The 27,618-nt window shown below is 42.1% G+C and overlaps 1 protein-coding gene across 3 annotated transcripts in view; it reads left to right on the top strand.

The window, feature by feature from the left end:
* The first annotated feature begins 12,016 nt into the window (after positions 1–12,016).
* slc24a4b (solute carrier family 24 member 4b) overlaps positions 12,017–27,618 on the top strand; it is a 39,290-nt gene continuing 23,688 nt past the window's right edge. Inside the window, exons 1-2 of one of the 3 annotated variants that reach the window (XM_039781675.1) lie at positions 12,017–13,184; positions 18,742–18,846. In XM_039781675.1, coding sequence (XP_039637609.1) covers positions 13,022–13,184; positions 18,742–18,846 — 268 coding nt within the window. In that variant the 5' untranslated portion in view covers positions 12,017–13,021. The remainder of the gene's footprint in view (positions 13,185–18,741; positions 18,847–27,618) is intronic. The other 2 variants (XM_039781677.1, XM_039781676.1) reach the window with 2 other exon arrangements.

Genomic DNA, 27,618 nt, shown 5'->3' with positions numbered 1-27,618 from the left:
TCAGGTAACGTGTCTCTCGCAGCAAAAAAAAAAAAAAAAAAAAAAAGTGTTTACCTCCATGGCTGTTTGTGACGGGGTAAAAAAAAAATAATAATAATGAAACGGTTCAGCAGTTTGTTTTCTTATCTTTTTCAGGCACACATGGATATACAGCCTCACCTCTGCTGTGCTCCAGCGAGGTCTAACCGGTGTAGAGAAAGTTGGGTGATAAGAGGGGATGTTGCTGGCTGGCCTTGAGGATGGAGGGGAAGGCAGGGTGTCATTGCCGGAGAGATGTGTCTGCTGCAGCCGTGGTGGCACATTGACTCGGTTGATTACGTTTGCACTGTTGTGTGAATCCCCGGGGTAGATCCTTAACCCAGGCAGCTGTGAAATGCCACTTTTGCAGATATACCAATACAACCCTTTATTTTCCTGCTTCCTGCCTCCCCCCACATCTCCTCTTCATCATCCCCAATTGTCCAACATCACATGTGCATCATAGTGATGGAGACTCCTCCTACGCTGATAGCCTGTTAAGCAATCACAGGGGGGCACACACACACACACACACACACACACACACACGTAGGACAGGGAAAGCAAGCCGTGTTAGAGACAGTGTGTGTGGGGGGGTGATTATGCACACGGTTGGAGGAGTTAGACTTGAGCACGGATGGATGGCTGGCTGACGTGCAGGCCTGTTTTTTACACAGTTGCATAACATACAGTTTTGCACTTTAAAAACATTAAAATTTAAATGCTCTTTTTTAATCCGTAGCTCACACACACACACACTTCATGTTCAGAAACACATCAATGGTGCCTTTTATTTATTTCTTCCCCCGCCTCCCCTGAACCTCAGTAACCTGTGACAGACAGAAGCTGAGTGAGAGATAGAGAGCGAGAGTGGAGACGAGGAGGAGAGAGGAGCTCTTCTGCTTCATGCCAGCCCTGCCCAGTCACTGCTTTTCATTTTGATAATTGACCGGCAACGCCAGAAATGTCCATCACCTAATCCTCTTAGCTCTCATAATGCTGACTCTGTCACAGAAGCCCCTGTTTTAATGTAACGAGCAGCTAAGCCCAGAGCACAGGACAGTCTCCCAGGGGCACTGAGGACGCTCTGCCCCCTGGAGGCCAGCGAGAGAGCTACTCTCAGCTCAACAAGTGCTCTGCCAATCTGTCAAATCCATAAATCCATAACCTGGCTCCCCTGCCTTTCACACTATATACTCATTGGCACAAAGATGTACTCAAAAAAGAGCGTCTTGGTTGTGTATATCCATTCATCTGTGTGGATTGGAGGATGAATGAATTTAATCCCTTTTGAATTCCCGGTCTCCTCACTAAGCAGACCACTTAATGCCAATGACATCAATGTAATAATGTAAAAAGGGGACGGATTTCTATGAAACCTCACAATAGTCAAACATAGCATAAGGCTGATATGTTACCAGCTCTGAAAATGGAACTTGTCACTCTCCGCAAATGGACATCACATTAAAATTTCTGGAGCTTTATTACTGCCGTTTTTGGGCTAATCAAAGGTTGTGAATGAATACAAAGCAGTCCGTTTGACAGAATGACAGATACTATTGTTATGCATTTATCTCACCCTCAGATGATATTTTAACACTCAAATTAACAGAGTAAAATAGCAATTCAGGAAGCCACTGTTGAAGAAAGCTTAAAGATTAGTTTGACATGTTGGAAAATATGCCTATAAGAGAATTTCAACATTCATGCCAGCCTCAGCCTTGTAATTTTGAGTCTGAGATATTTAGACAGCTAAAATATCTCCCATGAAAGGGCTACAGAAGTGTCAACAAACCATAAAAGGTTGCAAAGCTACCATCGTCGGCAGTTACATCTACATGAAATGTCATTGTCAACTATTTCTCTAAATATCTGTTTGTGTGGTGTTGACTTTTTAAACAACACATCTTAATTCATCCAATCCATCTCTTCCCTAATTCCTGCCTCAGTGGGTAATCCCCATGTGCTGGCATCTTCCTGTGGTAATGGTCTTTCAGTAAAGGAATCACTCTTGCCCACCCTTTCTTTAAGACACATAGAAAGGCTGTGTTGAGCAGGAATCCTGAATTATACCATTACGGAGGTGATCCTCTTATGCAACCTACTCTTCACACCCGTCCACAAAGCGGGGATGCTCACGAGCACAAATCCACCAAGGCACTTCCTGCCAGATTATCCACAGTCCACAATACTGCAGCTGCCATGTTTCCTTTTTGATGAAACAATGCGTTTTGTTGGGTGCATTCATGGCTGGGACTCATCCTGGCTGGCTCCCTGGCAGAGACATTTGGATGACTTAGCAATCATGTGTATGTGACTGGATATTTAGGACAGATCGCATGAGATTGTTTTCCTTGGCTTGTGTACAAACAGCGCATTCTTCTCCTCCCAGAGCAAAACAAACCTGACCAGTTGGTTATCTGTAACTTGAGGCAATGCAGACAATTGGTTCAGGAAACACGTTCTTGGATGAGGGCAGTATCAGCCTCTTAGCAAACTGCATTCAGGCTGACATGTGGTTCCAGCCAGTCAGCAGAATGCATCCTGGCTGGCCTGCTCTTTCCGCTCAGCACATCAGAAGGAGCCGGCCTTATCTGATGTGACAGAGCTGACACTACCTTGAGAGCTGTGAGGAGACCCCTGCTGATGATTAATTCAAGCTCAGAAAACACGATGAGGATTCACTCTCTTTGTTTACCCTTGCAGACGTCTCTCCTAAACCTAGGATGACTCTCTGGCATGTCACAAGGCCGTATAATAAGGCTGAATCATCTGCAGTGAATGATGTGGATGTGAGAACAAATAGAGGCTGGACCGAGGAGTGTTGATCCAGAGAAGTGAATCAGCAGCACTACAACCGTTTGTCTTTGTGCAGTTCAGTTTACATGGCAGCACTGAGCGGTGGCCTCGGTCAAACAGAATGTCCAAATTATTCTGCTTGCTTTAACTTGTAGAGCAACATAAGTGATGCACAAGCATCAAATGTGGAGAGATGTCAGAATGATGGGTCGCCGCAGCAAAGCGCCCTGAGCAGTTAGGCGTTCGTGCCTCAGCAGTGCCCAGCAGGTGAACTGGCATCTCTCCAGCTAACAGTCCACACTTTGTACCTGGCCCGTCCAGGACTTGAGCCGGCTTCCCTCAGGTTCCCAAGCCAAGTCCCTACTGAGTGAGAAACTGCCGCTACTTCTATGGCTAGCCATTTTAACATTTAATAGCTAGACTGGATATGTATTGCAGATATCCATCATTCAACTCTTCCTAGTCAAAACGAACAATTCAGATAACGACAATGACATTCTTCCTATCTACAATTGTCATTTCAAATATCCACAACGTCATTCTTACTTGTACAAATTACGTCATGTTTCCCATTCATGTGTATGGGGCTTTCAATTTCAGATGTCCACAACGTTATTCTTCCTATCAAAAATGAACATTCAGGATATCTGCAATAGAATTATTACTAGGAAGAACTTCCATTTCAGATATCTACAATACAATTGTTACTAGTCAAAACTCTAATGACAGATATCCAAATAAAACAAACATTCGAGATATCTAAATTGTAATTTTACTCTCCAAAAGACATTCTGACTCGTAAAAATGATGGATATGTACAACTGCAATTTTGGATATCTATAATAGTAATGCTTCCCATCCAGAATGTAATTTTATATATCTGAAATAGTAACTGACACAGTGTTTGACGTTAAACAAAAAGATAATGATAAATGCCAAAATGGCTCACTTTAGTTTTGACTAGTAACAATTGTATTGTAGATATCTAAAATGGGAGTTATTCCTAGTAATAATTATAATGCAGATATCCTGAATGTTCATTTTTGATAGGAAGAATGACGTTGTGGATATCTGAAATGACAGTTGTAGATAGGAAGAATGTCTTTGTGGATATCTGAATTGTTCTTTTTGACAAGGAAGAGTTGAATTATGGATACCTGCAATAAATATCCAGTCTAGCTATTAAATGTTTAAACTGACAATTACAATTTTAAAACGATTTTTAGATATCTTTTATTTAGCTTTGACCAGTACAATCAAAGTTGTAGATATCTTGAAATACAATTTCTACTAGTAAAAATGTTATTGTGGAGTTCTTTAATTACTATTCTAACTATTGAGAATACAATTTTATCCAGTAGAAATGCTATTATGGATATCTAAAATGTAATTACAGATGGGAATGTGGTTTGATTAAATGTTAAAACTGCTTGCCATACTACTGCCGCCCCTCAAAGATAGTGTCCACTCACAGGCAAGTATGCTAAGTTTTCTTTTAATGCTTTCTTTCTCTCACATTCTCTTTTAAGGCTAATTCTATCCATCTCATGCCAAATGCAGAAAACAATAACTTTCAGAGCTGTAGACTTGAGCCAGATTTAAGTCACAAAAACAGTGACTTCAAACTTGACTTGGGTCTGGCTGGTGTGAGAGTTGACATGACACTTGACCACCTAAAGACTTAACATGAGACCTGAGAGCAAAAACATTAAGGTTGTCAAGTGTTTTTGGTCAGACCCTCCCAAATGCCCACGTCTTTCAAGTTCTACCCCAAAGTTTGTAACTCTTTGGTTAAAAATGTGATATTTCAGGGTTATTTTTTCAGACTTTAAAAAACTACTGTTTTCACAGACTAAGCAGTGTCTTCATGACAAGCTAACTGATCTTCATGTAAAACTGGTGGAGTGCTCCCATCAAAAAGCACGTTCCAGTCCTCGTGCCAGCTTGTGAATAATGAGACTTTGACATTAGCAACTCCTACTCATCCTCCTACTACACAGTGCCTATAACTTCTGTGTCCAGTATGGAGGTGTGCAGGGTGATGAAATCACACAGCAGGGAAATCTACTGGCTCATTGACTTTAATGGCCACCCCTCCACCACCACCCCCAGCTGCAAGTGAATGAAGTTGAAGAACTCGCCTTCATTTGCCCTCTGCTTCAGAGTACGGTTGCAGCCTGTGTCTCCAACTCTGATGATATCTTCCCAGAATGAATGGGCAGCATGTTTCTGTTGGCATAACCTCTGTGGTTAGTCTGAATGGGACTCCACTGTTCTTTTCAAGGGGAAAAGGTTGCTCTTTGCCTGCCTAACATTCCTTTTCGGCTCTGCAGACAAAAGAATAATGACGTTATTTATGTGCAGCTCATTAGAAAAAGGCTAAGTCTCTCTCAGATATAGCCAGTCTTTTTCCTTTAGCCGCTGGCCGCCGTTAGGCAGCAGGGCGCCCCGCACAGTAAAACCTTCATCCAATTTTTACACAGTCCTGATCTGATCTGATCTGAGCTCAAATGACTAAAGCAGAAATTCTAAAAACTCAAAATAAGCAGGTTTGGTAGAACTGATAATAGAGTTTGTCACCGTGATAATGAAAAAGATGTAAGAGTCATTTCTTCTACAGTAGCAAAAGCATATTTACTGTTCACATTAGCATTTGTAAAGAGGGTGGACAAAATAACAAAAACACCCTGCAGTTTAAAGCAGTCCAATGCAACCCTACAAACTACCCTGCCCATTAAAGAGTAGTTTTAAAACAAAATGGTAAATCAAAGTCCACTCAATAGCTTTTTACTGGAGCTTTCAACCACAACTCATGCTCTTCTTCAGCAGATAAAGCTAACAAATCTATTGCCTGGCTACTGTATTGGATTGCATTATATACAGAACAAGTGTCACATTTTGCCCTTCTTATACCGAATTAATCCACCAAATATTTAAGGGCTATAGGGAGTCAGAAGACACCCCTCTCACACTCATTATGTGTTATTTGAACTAAGTTTTTTGAGAGATAATTCAACAGAAATGAAACAATCTATCTATAAATTGCAGGAACGTCTGTCTGTCTGTGTGTGTGTGTGCACCTGTTTGTGTCGTGACTCACTCTACACCATCTCTCTCTCTCTCTCTCTCTCTCTCTCTGCACGCGCACACACACACACACACACACAGGTTCTGGTGGTTGATGATCGTAGACATGTGCTGTTTAGCTCTCTTAACGGGCCAGGTGGGTAGCGCACTGCCATGAGTCCATGACGCTAATGTCTGATTACTCCTCATTTTCATTGTGATATTTTGTGATTACATTCTGAATCTGCAACGTTTTCTGTCAGGTAAATCTGTAAGTTAGTAGTAGGTTATACAGGGGAGTTGCTTTTGAAGTGGTTTGGGGTCCTTCTGTAAGTAATTTTGGGGTAGGCTACAGGTTTAATGAATTCTACAAGCAGCAATACCACAGGCCAAGTAATCGCCCGTTCCAAACAGGCACATTTTCAACGGGCACTGCACTAGTAAATGATCAATTTGCTGGAGCAGATAAACCTGCATCTCATGTAGTTACAGTATAAAAGCACTGTATGAATCATAATTTTTGGTGCAGATGCTGTCTTGGTTGTCTGTGTTGCCTTATTTTGACGACAGCTGTATGGGTGAGTTTTCATATCCTGGAAGATGAAGAGAGCAGTACAGGAGATGGCTGCTGCCTCCAGAATACACAGATTAGACGTTATGTTGCTTGTCTCTGCCCTGTTTACTCTTCACACCTGAGCAGGCATACAAATAAACCTGCAATACTGCCACAGAATGCTCAACACTCACGATTAATATTTCATTTTTCCTGCAGCTCACTGAGGAGCTTATGCAAGGAGTTAAAATCAGCAACTCTCCAGGGACATTTCCTGTGTGTGTATGTGCGTGTGTGTATGTGTGTGTGTGTGTGTGTGTGTGTGTGTGTGTGTGTGTGTGTGTGTGTGTGTGTGTGTGTGTGTGTGTACCAAGCTTGTACTGTACTATTAGTACCAGCCATTGGCTAAAGTGGGCTCTGCAATAGTTGGCAGACTGAGAAAAAAAAAGAGTTTGAAAGCTGGGGGATATTTCTCTCTCCATCTGTTTACTTGCTTCAGATAATTAGTAAAATATTAGTTACAATGCCAGCAGTGCATTAATTGAAGGTGTCACGCTTCCTTCTTTGGCTCAGTGTCACCTATCCACCACAAACACACCTCAGCAAAATCAGCCCCACTTACTGTATGCATGGGATATCCCAGCACTGTGTAGTCACTGTGCAAACACTGCAAAAGGGCATTGTACTGTATTGTACAGTTGTCGTTTTCTCTCTTGTTTTAACCATATACACAAAAGCACAGAGAAAAAGCTATACTGAGCTATATCAGCAGTTTCAAAATATTATTTTAATTACAAAGTTCTTGAAGGCATACACTGAAGATGAAATATTCTTTTTGATCTAAAGCATAAGAAGAAACAGCTGTCTTATCCCAAGATACTCATGAGTCAGTTGAAGACATCATCCGAGTGGTTTTTGACTACAACTTCCTGTTTTTGTTGCGCAATAAAGCATAATGTTTACCTGTGTCATGCTAAAATGTAACAGTAACACAAATAGAGAAGAGTCTCAAAGCCAGCAAATTTGACTCAGTTATGTAAGTTACACAGCAGCAATGTTTATCTAAAATGTGTTACCATTAGCTAACATTAGCGACCAAAGACTACTGGTCATACAAGACCAAGTAAGGCTGTAGCCGCAAAATCTTGCAGTGTACTAAATTGAGCAAAAGTGCATTTTATGGCGTTAAAAAAATTATTTCTAATGGAAAGATTGTGTTATTTCTTTTATCAAATGTTGCATAGTCTTTAATTAAAATACTCAGAAATAATTTGAAGATCTACAATTTAATGACAACTGGGAAATATCTATTTGCTGATGGATGCAGATTAGGTGATATGATTGAAAGCTCCAGAACCGCTATGGGCCATGTGGTGAGATTGTTTTCTCAACCACAGAATTAAAGTTCAGACTTCAGCTTGCCGAAATAACCTAATGGGACCTTTTGGGTAATGCCAGTCCTTCATTAAGCATTTCAAATGATATACTGTCACAGTTTTGTCACAGTTTGAGAGTTCAAAAGGAGGACCCAAAGGCAGGAGACCAGTTAGGCAGGTGGATGAAACAAAACCAGCTTTAATAGCAAAAGCTAAAGACAAGAAATACTAAACAATGGAGAAGTAATTACTAGGAAATATCATACTTGGAGCCAAAAACAAAAGCAGAGACTGTGAAACAAGAGAACACCAAGACTCTTATACACAAGGAAAGAAGGGTGGTAACGAGTAACAGATTAAATACATCAGGGCTGGACAGACAATCAGTAAGGAAAACACACAAGGCAGAAAGTAAAACAAGACATGACACATGAGAAGAACCTACAAAATAAAACAGGAAATTAAACAAACTCCAGGTTCATGACAGCCATGCTGTAATTAAGTGGTATCATTGCAAATAGTAGCAGTTGATAATCATTCACGGTCTAGTCACATAGACTAGTCACACATTGTTTAACTGGGACATACCACCAGTACTTCATTCAAAAGCCTACATAGTAAATGTTTGCATTGAAACAATATCTTTCATTGAAACATTATGTAAACTGTGCCATGTTTCTGCAGGATCTTAATCACTGCATTAAACCAATGAATAAACCACATGAATCATCAAAGCAATTATGGAGTTGAAAGCTGACATGAGTCTGAGTCAATTGTTGTGCAGCACTCACACACTTCATTAGTGATCTGCAGCACAGGGACATGATACAAACGTGGCATTTATATCAAACAACACATTTACAGTACACCGACTGCTCCTTTTGACATCTACCCACATCAAAACACTCCTACAGAGCCAATCTCTCACCGTCTGCCGGCAGCTAAACCCATGGTTCACGCACATTATCTCTGCTGCGGATCAGCGGCCATTCACTGGGTCCTGCAAGAGGCAAAGGAGGCCATGTATGTATGTTTGACCAAGTCAGAGAGAGTATAAAGCAGTGGCTAAATCTCTGTAAGCAGGCCCTGGCACTGCTCCCCAATTGCCTGCCTGCTGTGTGGGCAGGGGCCTGGTGGGGACTAATCCCTTGGCATGGGCACGGGTCACACATGTTGAGTGTGTGTGTGTGTGTGTGTGTGTGTGTGCGTGAAGACAAGCTGCAGGATGAAGACAAGTCCTGGCAACAGATTCAGAAAGCCCTGACTAATAACCTGCAACGCCTTCCATGCTTAACTAGCAGCCTTCACTACTTGAAAGTCTTGGATGCTCCTCGGAAATGAAGGGTAAAGTTTTTGGAGGTCTGCCTCGTACTGTACCAACAGGGACAGCCCTGATCTTACATAACCTCAGTCTGTGGAGAGATTGCGTCAGAGCGTGAGGCCTTTGACCCTAACATGCTGCTCAGTTTTTGCTGAAGTGGGCAGCAGTGGTGGCTGTAAAAGTTGACATGCTGTTTCAGTCTTGTCAACCAGTGTGTGTAGATTGACAGTTAAAGTGACCCACAGCAAGCCTGGAGGCAACAAGAGCAGCTTCTGCTCTGCAGCCTCACAAATCCCCAAACACGTGTGAATGCTGTATGTAATTCCAAGAAAACATTGCACTCAAGTGTTAAAGAAATAGTATGACATTTGAGGAAATATGCCTATTTGCTTTCTTGCTGAGAATTAGATGAAAAGATTGACACTACTCTCATGTCAAAATCCACCTACCAGCACCTCTAAATCTCACACACATTGTATTATAAACACGGCCTAGAAATCATGACCTGATACATGAATATATATGTAGCTTTATACAGTGACGGACTGGGATCAGAAAACAGCCCTGGCATTTTCAACTCACCGGCCCTATTTTTGTAAATAACCTAGCTTGGAAATTAGTAACTCTGCCTTCCGAGTGAATCTTTCCACGCACCTTGCGTACAATCGTGAATATTTTTGGCTACATGCATAAAATAACTTAAATTTAAAAAAATTATCAAAGACAAATTATCAGTAGTGGCCCATAGGGGGCGGCCCTTCTGGCATTTGCCCAAATTCCAGATGGCCAGTCCGTCACTGGCTTTATATTAAAAGTGACAGGTACACTAAGTATGTAGCTTGAGCCAGGAGCCGATTAGCCTAGCTTAGCATAAAAAGCCAAAGTGTAAACATCAAGTTTGGTTCTACGGGGCATTACCGTTAAGTGCTGTAACTATTTTTTTATAGACCAGAGGTCTTCGGCTAGCTGTTTCCCCATGCTTTAAGTCTTTATGCTAAGCTAATGCCACGTACGCACTACACAAAAATCAAGCCGATTTTGGGCCTGGTTCCCACCTCTCGACAATTGTCAGCCACGCTCTGATTTTTTGATGGTTCTAATGTGTTAGTGTGCTGTTCTGACCAACTGGTTGCTCCACACACTATAGGAACAAAACTGTTAAAGAAAAGGCAGTCGGACTGATCATTCGGCTCTCGTCTCCCCGAGTCGGTCGGTGCCTCGGAACACACCGAAGCGACGCCGACTTGAGCGTATGTTCTGCGCGTGCGCGAGACGTAATACGTCTTCATAACAGCAGGCGCCCAAAAAATTAAAACTGGAAATGACGGAACATCTCTCTAGACCTAGTAAACACAGAGCATGCTGTCGCCAGTCATTGTTTTCATCAGAGAGTGTTGATAGTAGTCAAGAAGGTTCGTTGATGTCATTACTCGCTGAACGGAAGAAAATACGATGGCTACTAGTAATAAGAAGATACTGGCGTTGTCAGCTCTGGTTTTCTCGTGCACTGATTCGCTAGTCAAGGGCTAGCACTCCACCAATCAGATTGGTCATTGAGTCTGACTGCCCACTGGCTGATTCAACAAGTCAAATCGGCCAAAATGGACGCCCACGGCTCATCTGACTGACGACTGCACGGAACACACCGAACAGACTCGAGTCACCGACCTCGCCAGACTGCCTGACGGCCGATAATCGGATTGGTGTGTCAACGCCTTGAGGGATCTCTCCCATTTTCAACACCTGTTAAGATTTGAAAAATCTTTAAGTGTGGGCCGGGCATTACTCTCGGTAATTCTCTAAGAAAGCTAATAAGCGAATTTCCCAAAATGTAGAACAATTTCTCGTAAGTGGAAACATCATCTGCTTTTAATTGAATGGGCCAAACTATTAAAAGTTCAGTAATGAGAAGTGGCTTAATTATTCTGGGAGCAGTTTATAAATACAGCTGGGTAATAACAGAGGAGATCTGCATTAGAGCAAACAGCAGGGCGGCAGGGCTTTTCCACCAACACCGCTGCGAAATTTCCTTTTCAAACCACCAACTTTGAATCTCTCTCTTGAATGTGTTAAGGGAGGAAACAGTACAAGACAAATGTATAAAAGAGATAATATCTTGGCAATATCCATTTTCTTAATCACAGAATTAAATTACGCTATCATAATAACTTACGTCAAAGTATAACATATATTCACACACTGATCTTAGCATGTACATTTTGGTGTCCAGAGAATAGAACTGTCCAATTATTTCCTGTTACACAAAGTGACAGCTCAACAGCTAACACCAAATAATAGGTGAGCAACGACACCTGAGCTTCACCAATCACACGGAGCCTCCAGGACAGGGGATTTGAGTTGGCCTGTTGGGTGACACATTTGCAGGACTGCCAACTACCAAACCCTAATTAGGGGTGTAGTGGAGTGTAAATCCAGTTCCACTCAGCATTTTAAGCTGACATATACAGTACATTTGTGGAATATTCATGACATACAAAGTAAAGTGAGGCTCTTTCATATTAATGCTGGCAGAATTGATTATTTTCCCCTTATAATGGTAATTGTTGTCCTAGTGATCACTGACTGTAGGACATATTTTACCCACATTTAATTTACTACTGCCACACTGACATAAAGGGCCCCATTACATTAGTCATTGTGCATGTCCAACAGCTCTGTTTGTGTGAAGCAATTTTCTGAAGGGCAAAACGTAAAAACCATTATAATCTTGGCAAAAAAAAACCTTTAGGCAATGAGGATTTATTTCATGGTTGTAGATTTGGAAGGGAGGGGGCCAGGCGCACATGAGCCTGAAGATCTATAACCTTAATTATTCAGCATGCTATCAAAATGAGGACAGCAGGTGAGTTGGAGGCCAGTTATTAGAGGGGCTGTGCTCGGGACCCAGGAAAATATTGGATTTGGTTTAATAACACAGCAGTTTTTTAAACCTGTTTTGTGTTGTTTTGAGCAGCATGATAGGGCTTGCCTCGTCGCACAAATCCAACCTCACGGTGAAGCGCAAATAACGTGAAAGATGTCCGGACTCCAGAGGCCAGGGTGATCGATGAGCAGCTGTCCGGAGGTTTCAATGTGGACAGTCGAGCGATAGAAGAAGGAAAGCGTGTTTTTTGGGGGGGTATTTTACTTGCTGTTTGCATATGCAGTCCTCGGGAAAGTTAAAGGGGCTCGCGGTCTCATTGGAGGGCGCATAGTAGCCTAAGCGGGCAGCTGGAAGCAAAGGCAGCTGATGGTCCTCTCTGATCAGCACCAGGATTTCTGCACTGAGGAGGAATTCATGTGAAGTGGGAGGCGCCCGAGCGAGACGAGCGGCACGACTGCTGGCCGAATTCGACAATTACCCTTGATGAACACAGATTGGTTTCACTTAACAGGCGCAGGTGCGTGGAGTTTGCGATACGGCGCAGCTGAGCGATTCCACGTTTCTGACTGTACGCTGACGCATTTTATGCCAAACAGAAACTACACGGAGAGAGGTTATTGCAGCAGTTGATTTTTTTTCTTTTCTTCACGGGACAGGATAGGCTACATGTTGCAATGGGAGCTGGTCCGATACCCATCCTATTGCAGAATCCGAATTCAGAAGCAGGGCTATCTTGATTTGGAGATCTAGCCTATAGGCTATATCGGAATTTGACCGCCGTGTCATTGCCAAGTCCAATATCCGGCAGCTGAAAGGCATCTTCTTAACGGCGAAGAGGAGAGGGGGGGAAAAACTGTCCGCTTCACTACTCCCCATCTGCGCCCTGGACGGCTTGAAATGAGGACCACATCCCGGCTGTGTTCCGTGTGAAGAGGCAAGTGGGGCGGCTGTTTCTTTGGCTCTTAAGGACGCAAAAATAGTGGCCGCCGGCCGAGCTGCGAAACATGGAGCGGGACGACACCGACACCGTGAGCGCGTCCAAAAAGACAATAATTGCGAAGATATTTAAAGTTCGGAAGAGGAGAGAGATGCTTTTCGTTCAGGTGTGCTTTATCTGCAGTGCCCTCTTCGTGGCGTGGAGCATGTCGGCGCTGTTGACCAAGACAGGTGAGTGGGGAGAGACCGCTGAGATGCACCGGGGCACAGGGAGCTGAGGACATAGCGGAGAGGCTCAGAAATCTGCAGTGATCAGTTAGGCTAATTGTAATTACAGAGCATCGATCACAAAAACAAACCAATGCGCTTCATAGTCAAGGGCATGGCATCAATGCCATATAATCGTTTGCATTTATAAATGGGAGCAGGTCAAAAATGAGTATGCGGTGCTTATGAGTGTGTGTGTGTGTGTGTGTGTGTGTGTGTGTGTGTGTGTGTGTGTGTGTGTGTGTGTGTGTGTGTGTGTGTGTGTGTGTGTGTGTGTTTTTTAATCCATTTAGATGAAGTGTGTAGTTTGTATTAAAATGTAGTAAATAGCCCATGATGCGTTCGGTGTTTTTGGCCCAACACGCTCCGTAGAAAAAGTCAAAGCTGCACATGTCAGATTAGGGCAATTGTCTTTTATCTCAATGTTGGACACATGCGTCTGTATGCCGCAGTGTGCGCGCCGTGGCAGCGGCACGTTTTTTAATTCAAGAGGCAGGCTGCTCCACATGCACACAGCGATCAAGCAACCGATCCCAGAACAAGAACAATTTGGTTTTGGTTTGTTTGCGCTTTGACATTTGCTCCCAAATCTGCCTTTTTGATTGTTTGGCGCCAGGCGCATCGTCGGTCACACTACTCTGGAGCTCCGGATGGTGGTTAATGGTGGCATCATCTCGTCTGGTCCGGGGCTTCTCACACCATCGCACACACTGGATCACCTCAACCACCCTCGAGCATCAGCACGCTTCCAGGTTCCGCATGGCCATCGAGGGATGCGGATTTTACGCAGAGGCCACTGCCGACCATTTAAAGGGGGGTGATAAACACTGGGCTGCATTTGCTTGCTGAATGTTTCAGTATTCATGGCTGATGCTCGAGGTGTGCGCTCGAGGTGTGCGCTGAGCAAACGACTCAGATGGCTGATCATGCGTGTTTTTTCTTGTTTTCTTTATTTCTTTTTTTCATGCAGGCGCGCGCACACACACTCCATACAACATCCCTCCCATGCACACATGTCAAAACTCTTACCGCAGGCCCGTGCAAACACTGACACGCAGAGCATCCCACACAGCCTCACATACAGTTATGTAATCCAACGATCAACCTTGACATTTTGCTGGTGATGAATGATATGTGACACACCACTGGGATCAGAGGTTAACTAGACAGAACACATCGTACAAGACAGTGCTGTTCATATTAAGGGACAATAAAACTGTACAGTGGCAACATGGATTTTGCAAACATTTATTAGTGCACGGGAGCCATTAAATCAGGAATTATTGCATGTGGACATGGAAGAGAAGAGGGCTTGGTCCCCCCCACACACACACACACACATATATAGTGCTTCTAAGCCTCAGCCCCAGACCCTGTGGTGGGATCTGTCCATCTGCAACCACTTAGGCCCCCAGGGCTGAAAGCTGCTGTATATTCACCACAACGACGGCCTGAGATCTCTGACTCATGTATCAGGAGTTTTATTAATTACATTAAAAACAACAAGAGGCTTAAAAGATTATTCTGGAATGATATCATACAGGCCAGTGCAAATCTCTTATCTCCAAAGGCAGGCACTGGGAGCCATTTAAGCCCCCCTCTGTCAGTAATGGCTTGCCTTTTTTTTTTTTTTTCATTTAATCAAGTTCGCCTGACCCACACGCGGTGATTGTCATTTTGGGGTATTTGACAGAAGGCATTTTCACGTGAATGTCAGCCTGTTTGACCAGTGGCGGTGGTGGTGGTGGAGGTGGGATTTCAAGGTGACATGCATGAGAAGTGTTTGACGAGAGGAAACCAGAAATCCCCTCTGAACCCACAAGACCTAAAGCTCACCATAATCAGATCTGCCTAATTGAATAGCTGTGGCCTTCTCATCTTTCATCCATCACAACAGGAACACACATTTGTCATGTCACAGTAAAACCTGCGCCTTGTGTTTGCCACCCATTTGATTGATAGTAGTGTGGGCGAGTGTTGATGTGCTGAATGGTCCAGATGGATGGGATTTGATGTACTACTCCCGGGTTACATCTCCATAAAGAGGGGTGGGGCGCAGCACGATGTCGTGCATGCTGATGGGGCTGCGTTTGGGTATGTGTGATGGAGTTGCGCGTGGGGGACTAGAACAGGTGTTTTATGAGAAGCAGGGCTCAGCTCTGACAGGTAGCTGCAGCAGACTGACGGTGATGGGTGGGGCAACAGGAATATGAATACTCATGGAAGGGGAGCATCTTCACAGCACAAAAAGATTGATGGATGGTTGTCCTTGGTCCATCTCCCTGCTGAGCTGATTGGACAGAGCTGGAGGATGACATTACCACTGGGCTATTGTTGTTTGCACACTCTTGTCTCCCTCTGCTACTCAATATAGTCTGATAGAAGTGTACTCACAGCCTTTTTATCCCATTGAGCTCATTTAGTGTCTTTTTAATGTAACTGCCGTTATGCTATGTGTATACCAAGCAGTGTAACACACATACAATGTGCTTATCTATAAAGTAACTTCACACAGAAAGTAAACTACCAATGCTGAGCAGTTTTCAAATCTTGTCATATAGGGCTGAGACATGATGGTTTTCATTATTGATTTATCTGAAGACTATTTTTTTAATATATAAAGCATCAGAAAAGGTGGAAAATGTTTATGATGTCTTTATAAGACTCTATAGAGCGTGTGACGATATCTTCAAATGTTTTGTTTAGTCCAAAACCCAAAGATGGAAGACTAAGAAAACCGGCCAACATTCACATTTAGAACGAGACGATAAATCAAAATGGTGCAACTCTACTGTTGCACTCCATCAGCCACTAAAGATGGACTGACTTCTTGACCCTAGAAATTTTTTTTTATTTACTGCAGGACCAAAACGAATCACTATTTCATTAATTCTATTTTATATTTAAACTGTAAAATGTCAAAATGAATAACAAATGTGTATCCCACCTTCTGAGACCCCCAAGTGACCTCCAATTGTTGAACTTATAGCCAAAGTAATATATAAAGCAAAAGATAGGGGAAATGTTTTGTAATTCTTTACTCACCACAAAGGCAAGTGATTCTTGCCTAGAGTTTTGTCCACCACAATCCACAGAAAATCTTAAGTTTTTGAGATTTCCTGCTGACAAACAAGGGTTAATCAGGGGCAATCAAAAACTCCCAAGTTCTTCACAACACCAAAAATACTGTGGTCATTGAACATGAAGAATAAGACGATTAATCACACGAGTCATGCACACAACAGACTGCAGCCCTTATTTTACCCCCAGCCTGTCCAGAAGTACTGACAGAATCACGCCTTCATTGTTTTTCCTTTTTTCAGATGCTTGGCAGGGAGCGTGCAGTACAATAAATGGCCTATGTTCACGCACGCACGCACGCACGCACGCACGCACGCACGCACGCACGCACGACGCACGCACGCACGCACACGCATATAGTCATCCTCCAGGAAACCTCATAGAATCTGTTTTTTCAGAAAGACTTCATAGTTTTGGTCAAGTGATTCTACACATAACAGCCTGGCGACATTGCATTTAGATGGACTGTCATGCAAATTTTCCCCCCAAAAACTTGAACTGTCCACCGCGTCCAAGTCAGTTTGCTGTGTAAATGTGAAATGCCCCATGTGTGCTACACATGGTTCTTTTTATTGTTATGTATGACAAAAGTGATCATCTCTTGGCACAGTGCCCACATATCTCCTTGCCCTCCCCTGGCCTTGCACTGGACTGTGTGGTGTTGTATTTTGAGCGTTGCTAGAATAAAATGAAACAAAAGGGGAGACCAGAGACCGTAAGAAACTTGGCTGCTTAGTGAGGAGGAACAGGTTGAAAGCGATGACTGGAGGGTTTTTTCTTTTGGACTGGAGAGCTGTGAGAAGCAGCTGCAGTCACCTTGGGTACAATCTGTTTGTCCAGCGCCTGCCGATCGTCATGCTGTCTAACTATGCTAGATTGAAAGCCGTTTAATGAAGACATTTCCGTGTCTGTGCACCAAAAGTACCATTAGGTACAGGTAGAAGCCTTGAGAAACAACACTTAACTGGAAGGTTGGGACAGTAGAAAATGAGTATCGGTCACTAAACATTTAATTGACTAACATTGTCAGGTTGTGGTTGACCAGAAACGACTCGAAGATAGGCTGCTCAAATTCACAAACCAACACTTTCTAAAGGTGATGACGTGTTTACAGTTTGTTCATTGTCCTCAAACAAAATTATTATTATTACTGCTTTACATTTGACAAAGATGTGTACTGAGCAGCATAGCACCATTTCTAATTTACTTCAAACCAAAGCTACTAGTCATTTAATTGATTAGTTAATCAACAAATTAATCTGCAATTGTTTTAAGCTATTTTTTGTTTGTTGTTTCTTTCAAGCAAAAATGCCACACATTCTCGAATTGAAACTTCTAAAATGTCAGGATTTTCGGGGTTTCTTTGTTTTCTGTGATATTAAACTGAATATCTTTGGCTTTTGGACTGTTGCTTGGAAAAAATAAAGCAATTTGATTATATCACCTTAGGACTTTTATAATAAATTGTCCTGGGCATTTCAGAAGTATTTTCTGACATTTTATAGACCATACAATTAATCACTGAATTTTCCTATATTTGCAAATATTATTATTATTATTATTATTATTATATATATATATATATATTTTTTTAGGTCAGTGTTCTTAAATTTGTTACCCTTAAACTAGTAGTTTCCTCCTTGTCTTCACCATTACTTCTGCTGAATCATTGCCAGAAGAGGAATTGGCTTCCTGTGATCAGTGATCATGGAAACTTTCACATGGTCAGGGAGACACTTGAGATCATGTGTTACAGAATGTGTTGTCTTTCACAACCATTCTGTAACCTATGACGAAAAGCCAGACCGAGGTAGTCTGAACAACACAGACCCATCTGTTCTCAGGGTCCTCCCCAGGGATCTGCTCGTAATTGCATATACATGCAATACTGTTTATTCATCCTGCACTGCTTCGCCAATTCATTGCGTTTGTGTGTTGACATTTTATGAAAATTGCAAATTTGAAACGCCGCTCAGCTCATTATGATTTTACATAATAGATTTGGGACAGAAGATATTTTATGTCCCCATTATAGAGGCTTAAGAGCAGTTTAATGAAAAATGAAACTTGTGCACTCCACCCTGAAACCTAATGGCACAGCAGCTGCATGTTCATGTGTTATTGCTGCTGTCGCATGAAAATGTCATATCTAAATAAACAAACTTTTAAGGGATTAAAGAAAAGAAAACCTTATTTGGATTAATGACAGTGATTGTGATCATGGATGATTTGGGCCTCGAAACATATGTGCAAGAGCGGCATGTTAGTTTTGATTGCTGTTTTATACATTGTGCAAAATAGTATTTTTTTTTTTTTTCAAGGTTTCCCTGTGGCAAAAATAAAAACATTAACCACTGACATGTGCCGGGAACTTTCGTGCTTGGATACTTTATTGATGATGAATGTATGACAAACAGAGGTGTTTTGTTTTCTGTTGCAGGCCATGGGATGTTAGTGGAGGGACACCCGGACCCTGAACACTGGGGTAGACGGCTAATGGCTTCGGTACCAGACAACGAAACGGAGCAGAACTGTTCAGCGCCAGGTATGCTATGAGATTAAAGCTGCATCAATTCACTTTTTTTAAATAATTTTTTATTAACTAACAATGGATTAAATGACTGTAATGTAAAAGCGGTCGTTCATAGGGATGGGACCAACAGAGAATTATCACTCGACTGTGCAGTTTTCGCCAGCTCCACAGAGCGTTGTCTTTTAGTGCATTGTTTTGGTTTCACACCCTGCAATAAAACGCCATGAAAAGCCCAGTACACGCTACCTGCCCAGCACCAAATAACAGAAAAACAAAAGTGAGCGACTATCTGGTAAACGTAGTGGAGCATTTAGAAGCTAAAAAGCCCAATGTTTCTCTCAGGAGCTCATAGACCAAAACAAGAAGAGTGAATATTTGACTTAGATTTGTCAGGCGGACAGAAACACGACTGCAAATGAATGTTAATGTTGCTCCACGTCTGCTGGATGTGTACATAGGCAACTGTATTCCATAACATTGTCAACAGTTGTCAACACTGTAAACGGCTTGTTCTGCTGCTGAATCAATGAATACTGCTTTAAATTGTAGTTTTCTGCCAATGAGATGTAGTCAAGGTCTCCTTATTGTTATATCCTTATCTACTATCTCCTTACAAATCTTTATCAAGACACATTAAGCAAGGAAAATTCTTTTTTAAATGCAATAAAAATGTATATTCTTATAAGATTTGATGATGTTTATCGTTAGTGGATTTTCCACTAATCGATGACTAATACAGTCTGAGGATCATTAAATACACAGCAAACTATGGGTGAACTCTATCGAACGGTTGTGTATTGTTCAAAGACAAACTGTACATCAACTGTAGGAAAAACGCAGTTTTGAGTCTATTCTGACTCCGTTTAGATCACTTGCGCTGCAATAAGCACTGAAAGGGCTAATAAAAGGTTCAGGTATTGATTGTGTTAGAGCATCTTTGGTACACTTAAAGGAAGCAGCATTCTCTATAATTAGTTAGACTGCTGACAGTTCCACTGACACTGCTGCATCAAGCTACGACAACATTAAAGATACGTTTTTCATGATATTATTGATTGAAATGTTCTGGCAACAATGGCCATGTCATTTTAATTTGCCTCGTGTTTTACAATCACTGGTTCATTTGAGCTTTCTGTGATCCTGCATAATGGCCCAGAGGGAGAAGCATGACATTAAAGTTGCCAGGGTTGGAGGTTTAGTATCGTTATGCATTTTCATGGTAAATGTATGTACTTTTTTTTTTTTTTTTTAATATACTACTGTGATATTAATTAGCTGTACAGGATTTAGGATTTATCTACCTGCTCTTAAAGTCATAAAGTAAACATGTACAGTATATGGAAAGGAGACATGTTGAAGGAGGATTTAACCCTGAGAAGCCCTGATGAGAAGAATTATTTAGGTAAATTGGGTGCAACTCAATATTATTATATTAATATATATATATTACTGTTTGTGTTTGGCTAGCACACAGAGGATGGCACCAGGGCTCAGACAATTTAGGAAGCAATTAAAGAAATTACCATTTTTATTTTAATTTTTTTGCAGCATCACAAGTGACCCAGAAAGGACTAACTGGCTAGTACTTCATTACTGGCCACAGTAGGCAGAATCCCTCAGGGATTAGTGAATCATTGATGCTGTAACCTGCTGTTTTTATATAAAAACAAGCAAAACAAACACTGAGTTTGAAAAAGTTCACTTTGAAATGGTCACAATACTAAATGACAAGATTATGGGCTTTAAATTTCCCTCCTAATCCTCCAGGATTACTTTTTTTTTTTTTTCTTCACTCAAATCAAGTCTTCTCCCCCGGAGGTACCACACTGTTCCTCACATTCCACACATTCCTCATCGGCTCTAGTCCTCGTTTTTCTGATCCCACCACTGTTCTGCCTCTTCACTGTGAGCCGATCATATGACTTGTTGTTCTTGGCTCTTGGTCTTGTGAATAATCCGGTCACACATGCAGATTTCAGGCACCTCAGCTGACCGGTTGCTTTGTTTTGCCCAGTAGTGTGCAGTATGAGGGGCTCTGAGTATAGCTGTACATACTATCGTATAGAAGCAAAGTATTTGATATTGCGAAACAGCACTTTAACAAGTCATTTAGACTTCTAGGCCAAAACTCTTAAGTGTGTGTGTGTGTGTGTGTGTGTGTGTGTGTGTGTGTGTGTGTGTGTGTGTGTGTGTGTGTGTGTGTGTGTGTGTGTGTGTGTGTGTGTGTGTGTGTGTGTGTGTGTGTGTGTGTGTGTGTGTGTGTGTGTGTGTGTGTGGAATTGACAACTAAGAGAATTGTAATTGTTCTCAGGGGAGTTTTTATATCTTTATGAAACTTTATGTAGTTTGTTTTTGGTAAGATAAAATCACACAATGAGCTTAAATGCCATGATTCAAAGAAAAACTGCCATTGTTTTCAGTATTGAGGCCTCATTCTCATTGACTCAGTTTTGCACTCACCAACTTGAAACCCCTGGCAATTTAACACATCAGGGTAAGCGACACAAGCGATCTGAAGCTTTCAAAAAAAAGAAGAAAAGTCTTGCATAAATTTGAAATGCTTGTCTCCGAGTCTGACTGACTACCATTAACTTATTGTTCATGTTGCACTTGTTGGTGCGAATTATTTCTTAATGAAACAAAATCCCGTCAGGGAGTATGACTCAGAATGGATGTTCATGGTCTGTGGGGGGAAAAAAGTCAAATCTTTCTGATGACAAACTTGTTTACCATCTGAACATTAGTTGTGAACTGAATAGACGTCTTTGTTCACAACTCTGACAATAAGTGGAAGTAATAAAAGATCTGTGTGTTTGTCCTGATTCCCTGTGCAGTTGTTTGTCTGGAACTGGTGTGCACCCCTCCAGGGAAAAGCGGAACTTACCGTGGATGGACCCTGGCTCGAATGGATGGGAATTATTATTGGAGGCTTTTCGTTTTATGCTGGGTGTGTGCAACATCTGAAGCTCAGTTTAATTAAGCCACTGTTTGTGGGCTGCATAGATTACACTCAGCCCGCTTTGGGCTCTGCCTTTGCTTCATCATTATTTGTGTGATCAGCGAGGGAGCTCTTTTCTCTGGGTTCACAAGATGCTAATGTTGTTTTGCTTGTCCTGAGACTTGTGGTGCTAAGGCAGCCATTAATCATAAGTGCCTCTTTTATTGGCCTTTCATTGATAACTCCTGGAAAACACAAGGTGCTGTCCATGGTGTTTTTTTGTGCTCCTGCTCAATCTACAAAAAGGCTAAATCACACTGCGAGAGGCTGATACAACTTTTGTATACTCTTTATTTAACCATCACATGAAGACCATGAGTCATACCACCCCTTGAGATACATTTCCACTGTAGCCGTCCCATGATGAACGGAACAAATGGCCCATTTTTTTATTTATTTATTTTTTTTTAACCAAATTGCAATAACTTGTCTAGAACCTGGCTGGCTTGAAATGGCGGTTTTTATTTCTGAATTTACATATTTTATGAGCTCTTCCAGCCTGTGTGAGTGGTCTGATCAGCGATGCGTGTTTGCTGTTTGACTTGAGGTTTACTTGGGGACAAAATATTCAATTTTATTCCCCCATGTGGGATCGACTGATGCCAACTGTGCAGCAAAGAAAATTAGGAGAGGGGGCACAGCACCGTTCTGTAGGAGGAATAAATTGCTTTTTATAAAGATGCTGCTAATGGCATATATTGAAAACTCCCACTTGAGTGGCGTAATTGGCCTAACGGAAGTAGACAACAACAAAAAGTAGTAGGCCGAAGTGAACAACGAAGGTTTTAGTATGGCTGGGTTTGTACTATGAATTAATCCGACGGGATTTGATTGTAGTGGTTTTAGATATGGCACTAATCTGCTCTCAGGCAGGGGGTGCACATGTTGCACGTTAGCCTTGAAAAGTGGCATGGGTGAGGAGTAACTGTTGCCCAAAGCAGAAGCATCATCACTATCATCTCACTATTGAGAGTTTTATTTGGAGGGGTAAATCTGGCGGCAACACGAGGGGTAAATCTGCTAGTGTGTGGCGGCCAGTCCCTGTTGGAATGCAGGTTCGTCAACTCCAGGGAAACACCAGAAGGAGGCTTTTTAAAAGGGAATTACACAAGCGGGGATTATGCTGCTGTGCATAATGGAAACTGACCTCGCTTTGCTGCTCGCTCGCATGCCAACTGTGGAACAATGCAGCGGAGAGGGGGAGCGCAGGCACGAGCACCTGCACAGGGCAGTGCCTGACCTCCTCATGTATTCACTCATTCACATTCTGTCCTGCTTCAGATTTGCAGCCTGTTTGTTACTCAAATGTTCCTTTGGCGAGTACTTTTTGAAAAAAATTCAAAGCACATTTTAGCAGTTTTAAAGGCGTATAGTTGCAGCAGCGAGGTCGCTCTCTTTGTTGTAACGGATCTCCATACCTCACCCTGAAGGAGCCGTTTACCTATTTCTCCTCTACACAGCTGAATGCATACGTCTCACAGCAGCGTCCCATTAAAGGTTATTGAACCAGGAGTCTTCTGGTCCACCAGCTTGGCCTCTTTCAACAGCCTGACTGCTTACACTCATAAACAGGCTGAGGGGAATTCACAGAAAAAGTAGAAGTGCTATCGGTATGCGAGTGTGTTCATGCAGGTGAAATTGCATGTGTTTAAGTGCTTATATAAGCACGTGAGAGCAGTTATGTGATGTTTGAGCATGTGAAACTATCGACCTAACGAGGATAATCGTGTGTTTTGGGTTAACCAAAGCCCCTGCTCTGTTCAGAACTTATTGTTTCTGTGGGACAGAGCTATTTTCCAGTAAGGCAACTTGTGATGTCATGTTTACAAGACTGGTCGTCAGTCAAGTCATGCTGCTCATTAATGATGATGCTGGAACAAGCTAATAATCTAATGGATTAATACTGACCTAGAGGAATCATTCACCTTTTGACTACTGTACTGGAGTGTCAACTGTATTATTTTAATGACCTGGCTGGTTTGTGGGTCGGTTGTCTCGCATTGCCAGAACTATCTCCACACCGCTGCGGAGTAAGGTCTGGCTACACCACACGTACATTTTGGGATAGGAGAAAAAAAACGCTCTGCGTTGTTTGCCTTTCTTTAAAGTGCCCGTATTATGAAAAAATCACTATTTTGTGTGTCTAGTGCTTCCACACGCATACAAACTTGAAAAAAACAAAACATCCATGCTGTTTTGAGTGAGATCCGGGTTTCTGAATGATTCCTGCCTTCAGTCTCCAGGTGAGCTGTTCAAAATCGGCACGGCTTTCTACACAGACAGTAAAAGAAATGGACCAACAGATCCCGTTGCTCTGGACGGAGACCAGTGAAGGATATTAGAAACACTTTTCCGGTGAGGGAAGGGAGTGTTACTGCGCAGCCCCCAACTGAGCTTGTAGATGTGACATGAGCAACCTGTCTGAAAGTTGTAAGACTTGTAAGTTGCCTGCTATGGAGCCATAATGTGAGGTACAAGGTAATGGAGCCTTTTATACATTGTCATGTTTCTTTAGAAATAAACAATGGACAAATAGTCTTTAAACGCTTCAGATGTGAAGTTATTCGCTCAAAGTTATTACTTCGTCAAAGTGATGTCAAAATGAATGGCAGTCAATGGAATGCTAACGACGGGTGAGTGCTTGTTAGCATCAAAATGGTGCCATAGGAGGTACGCTGTGTGGAAGTTGGCTTACCCCCTTGTTTCTACGTCAGGAGCCGAGACAAGGTGGCTAACAGTGCCATGCTAGCTCGTTCTCAATGACAAATCACTGCTACAACACACTAGTTCACCAAATCTACAAAAGAACTACTTACATGTCCCTGTTCTGCAGGTATTCCATGCAAAGTTGGAAGTGCGCCCTCGTTTAGAAGAAGTCTCCCGGACAATCCTGCCTTGTACTAACTGAAGTTGTAGAAACAAACCGCTAGCTGATGTGATCCTTACCTAGCTACTGCGCATGTGCGCCTCCCAACAAAGATGGGATAGTAGTGCGATGCCTCACTCTGTAGCTAAAACGGAGACCTGAACACACAGGGTGAAAAGAGGATCTGCTGCAATGTGCAGTACAACAAAAATATGGTGTGTTTTGAAAATTAAACCATGTAAACCTATTTTGGTACAACCTCAAAATACAATTATGAACCTGAGTGCATAATGAGCATAACATGGGCACTTTAAACAAATCACGTCTGGCGCTAAGCTCCAGACGCCGCAACTGTGGCTCTGGAAAGAACTTGTTTTGGTGAAACCTTTGCACCGGGCCAAAGAAAACGCCACATAAATATTAAATGAAGTTAACTGTTCACACAACACAGTACTGTGACCTGTTAAATTAGCTACATTCATGGTTAAACGTAATTTGGTCTTACCAGTGTATCGCCGTGTGTACTTCATCCACAGCAATCCCACCAATCGGTCCCAAAACATCTCATTTAGATAGTAAATGCCGTATACGCATTATTTGTAAATCTTTACAATCATTCCCTGAAAGAACCCAGCAGGCCTGCCTTGTTGCACAAATTTTCTTCAAAACTTGCCATTTTCAGCGTGTACCTTGCTAACTCGGAGTTTGTTGTTTCCAGAAGTGAACAGTTTGAGACTGGTAACCCACACAGAGCGGAAGTTAATGGAAAATGGAAATGTACTGTTGATCCAAACTAGTGGGTCGTTGACAGAACGTAGCACCAGGCACTGCCAAAACATCTGGCTCACATTACATTACACATCACATTATTTTTTTTTTCTCCATCAGAATGATCTATTGTTAAGATTTAGTAGACACAAGAATTGTAAAAACATTGTTTGCATGGCTCCATTTCAAGCCTTTTTTGTTGTTGTTGCCCAGGCCACCACAGTTAGGGTGTTGGGTGAAGACTGCTCTGCTCTGTGCACGCTGTCCTGCCAGTCCTTCTATCTCTGGGACAACAGACGGCACCCGATACGGAGCTCAATTATGTAAGATCTGGAATATTACCAGATTATGGAATAATAATTGCTCAAATGTAAAGACTGACATGCTCTGGCTTTAATATGTCAATAAATTAAGTGGATTTTTGTACGTTACAAGAGACTTGTGTGACCTGCGAAAGAAAATATATGTACTTAAAAAAAAAATAACTGAATTTAGAATAAATTTTGATTTTACTCTGTAGCAGAGCCACACAAAAATCCAAAGAAGTAGGCCTATATTCTTTTAATTATTATTATTATTTTTTTTATAGTACATGGAATAAAAGCAGGATTCTGATGAAATTGGATCTTAGGGACTGTGCAGCACACACACACCAGTCTTCTCTGACCCCTAATCTTTTTCATATTGTCCCTGATCTTACACTTAATGAAGTGATGGCAGCGCTGCATCCCCTAAAATCCTCCCAACACTTCTTGTGAGAACTCTGTGTGGACTTGATATTACTTCTGGGGTTGATAAGATGAGAAGGAAGGGGGTTGGGGGAGATGGATGAACAAAAGTTTTGCCAGTAATTTCTTGCATATGCGGCACAGTCAGGTGTCCAAACAGAGAATCCAGGGTTTATTTTTAGATTTTGTAGCTCCGCATCTGAAGAGAAAGGACTTGTTTTTTTGCCTCCTGCCTGCAGTACTGATCCCGACATCCCTCGTTCACGCTCTTGCTCGCTCCCTTGTTGCCTTCGACAAAGACGGCAGTCCCACGGAACCAAAAGAAGAGCAGCATAGATATATGTGAAAAGAACACCCTTTATTTCGACAGCAGCTTTCTTGGCACAATCTTAAACAGATTTATCTGAAGGATTAGAATTTCTTGTGTAATTAATAACAAATTGGTGCATGACATTTGGTTCAAGATGCCAAATATTTACACATTTGTACATGTATGTACCGCAGTTCTTTATGATAAATTAAGGCTGCAACTTATCTGTTTATAAAAAAAGGCAAATTATACATGTGCATATCAAGTTTAAAAGCAAAGCAATGTCTGACCAAGACGCAAGAATTCATGATAAAATGGTTACAAGCAAGCAAACGCTTTAAGAGCTGAAACAATTGATCGATTTGTCAGGCAAAACGAGCAATTAAGGATGGCACCTTTGGGCTTTAGGAAATGGTTAAAGACCAAACAATCAATTAATCAAGAATAAAATTGACCGTCGATAACTATAAATAATCATGAGTTGCCTCATTAAACTCTTTGCGTTCATGATGCTGAAACCTGCAAATATATGGTCATTTTTGCTTGATAATTGATTTCAAATTTGTTCCGTCAATATAATAATTTCTGCAACGAATGTATCGTAACAAATGTGCCTTCTCCTATTTTATTTCCTCAATTTCTGTAAAAATGACACCCAATTCCACTGAGCTACATATTATTTATGGTATCTATTTATAGGCCTCATTTGAGATGCATCACTTAAGCAATCTGTCTGTTGTCCCTCTCCTGTGTGTACGTCCTGTCCTGTCCTTGTGTGGGAAAGGGCTGTGGAAGCATGTTCACGTCCGGTTTGACCTCTACAGTGAGGAGGCACAGACGACCCCTGTAGACGCTGAATGTTTACAGGCATTGGGAGGTGACCCCTGCCTGCCTGTCATCTCTCTGCTGTCCCGGTGCTGGCGCCCTTTAAAACACCCCTTGTGATCGCCTGTTTTTAACTCCCTCTCAGCCAGACCTGGCTGTATACAGTGGCAAGGGGCTGAACATGTAACCAAAGCACATTGGATGGCGATGGCATTTAATTATTGATTCATGGCAGACCTGTAGCTTTGGTGGAAGCAGGAGGTGAAAAGGCTCGGGACAACAGGGAATT

This window comes from Perca fluviatilis, chromosome 18, assembly GCF_010015445.1.
Source record: "Perca fluviatilis chromosome 18, GENO_Pfluv_1.0, whole genome shotgun sequence".
Taxonomy (NCBI): Eukaryota; Metazoa; Chordata; class Actinopteri; order Perciformes; family Percidae; genus Perca; species Perca fluviatilis.
The sequence above is the reverse complement of the archived record's forward strand: the minus strand, read 5'-3'. Positions and strand labels throughout refer to the sequence as shown.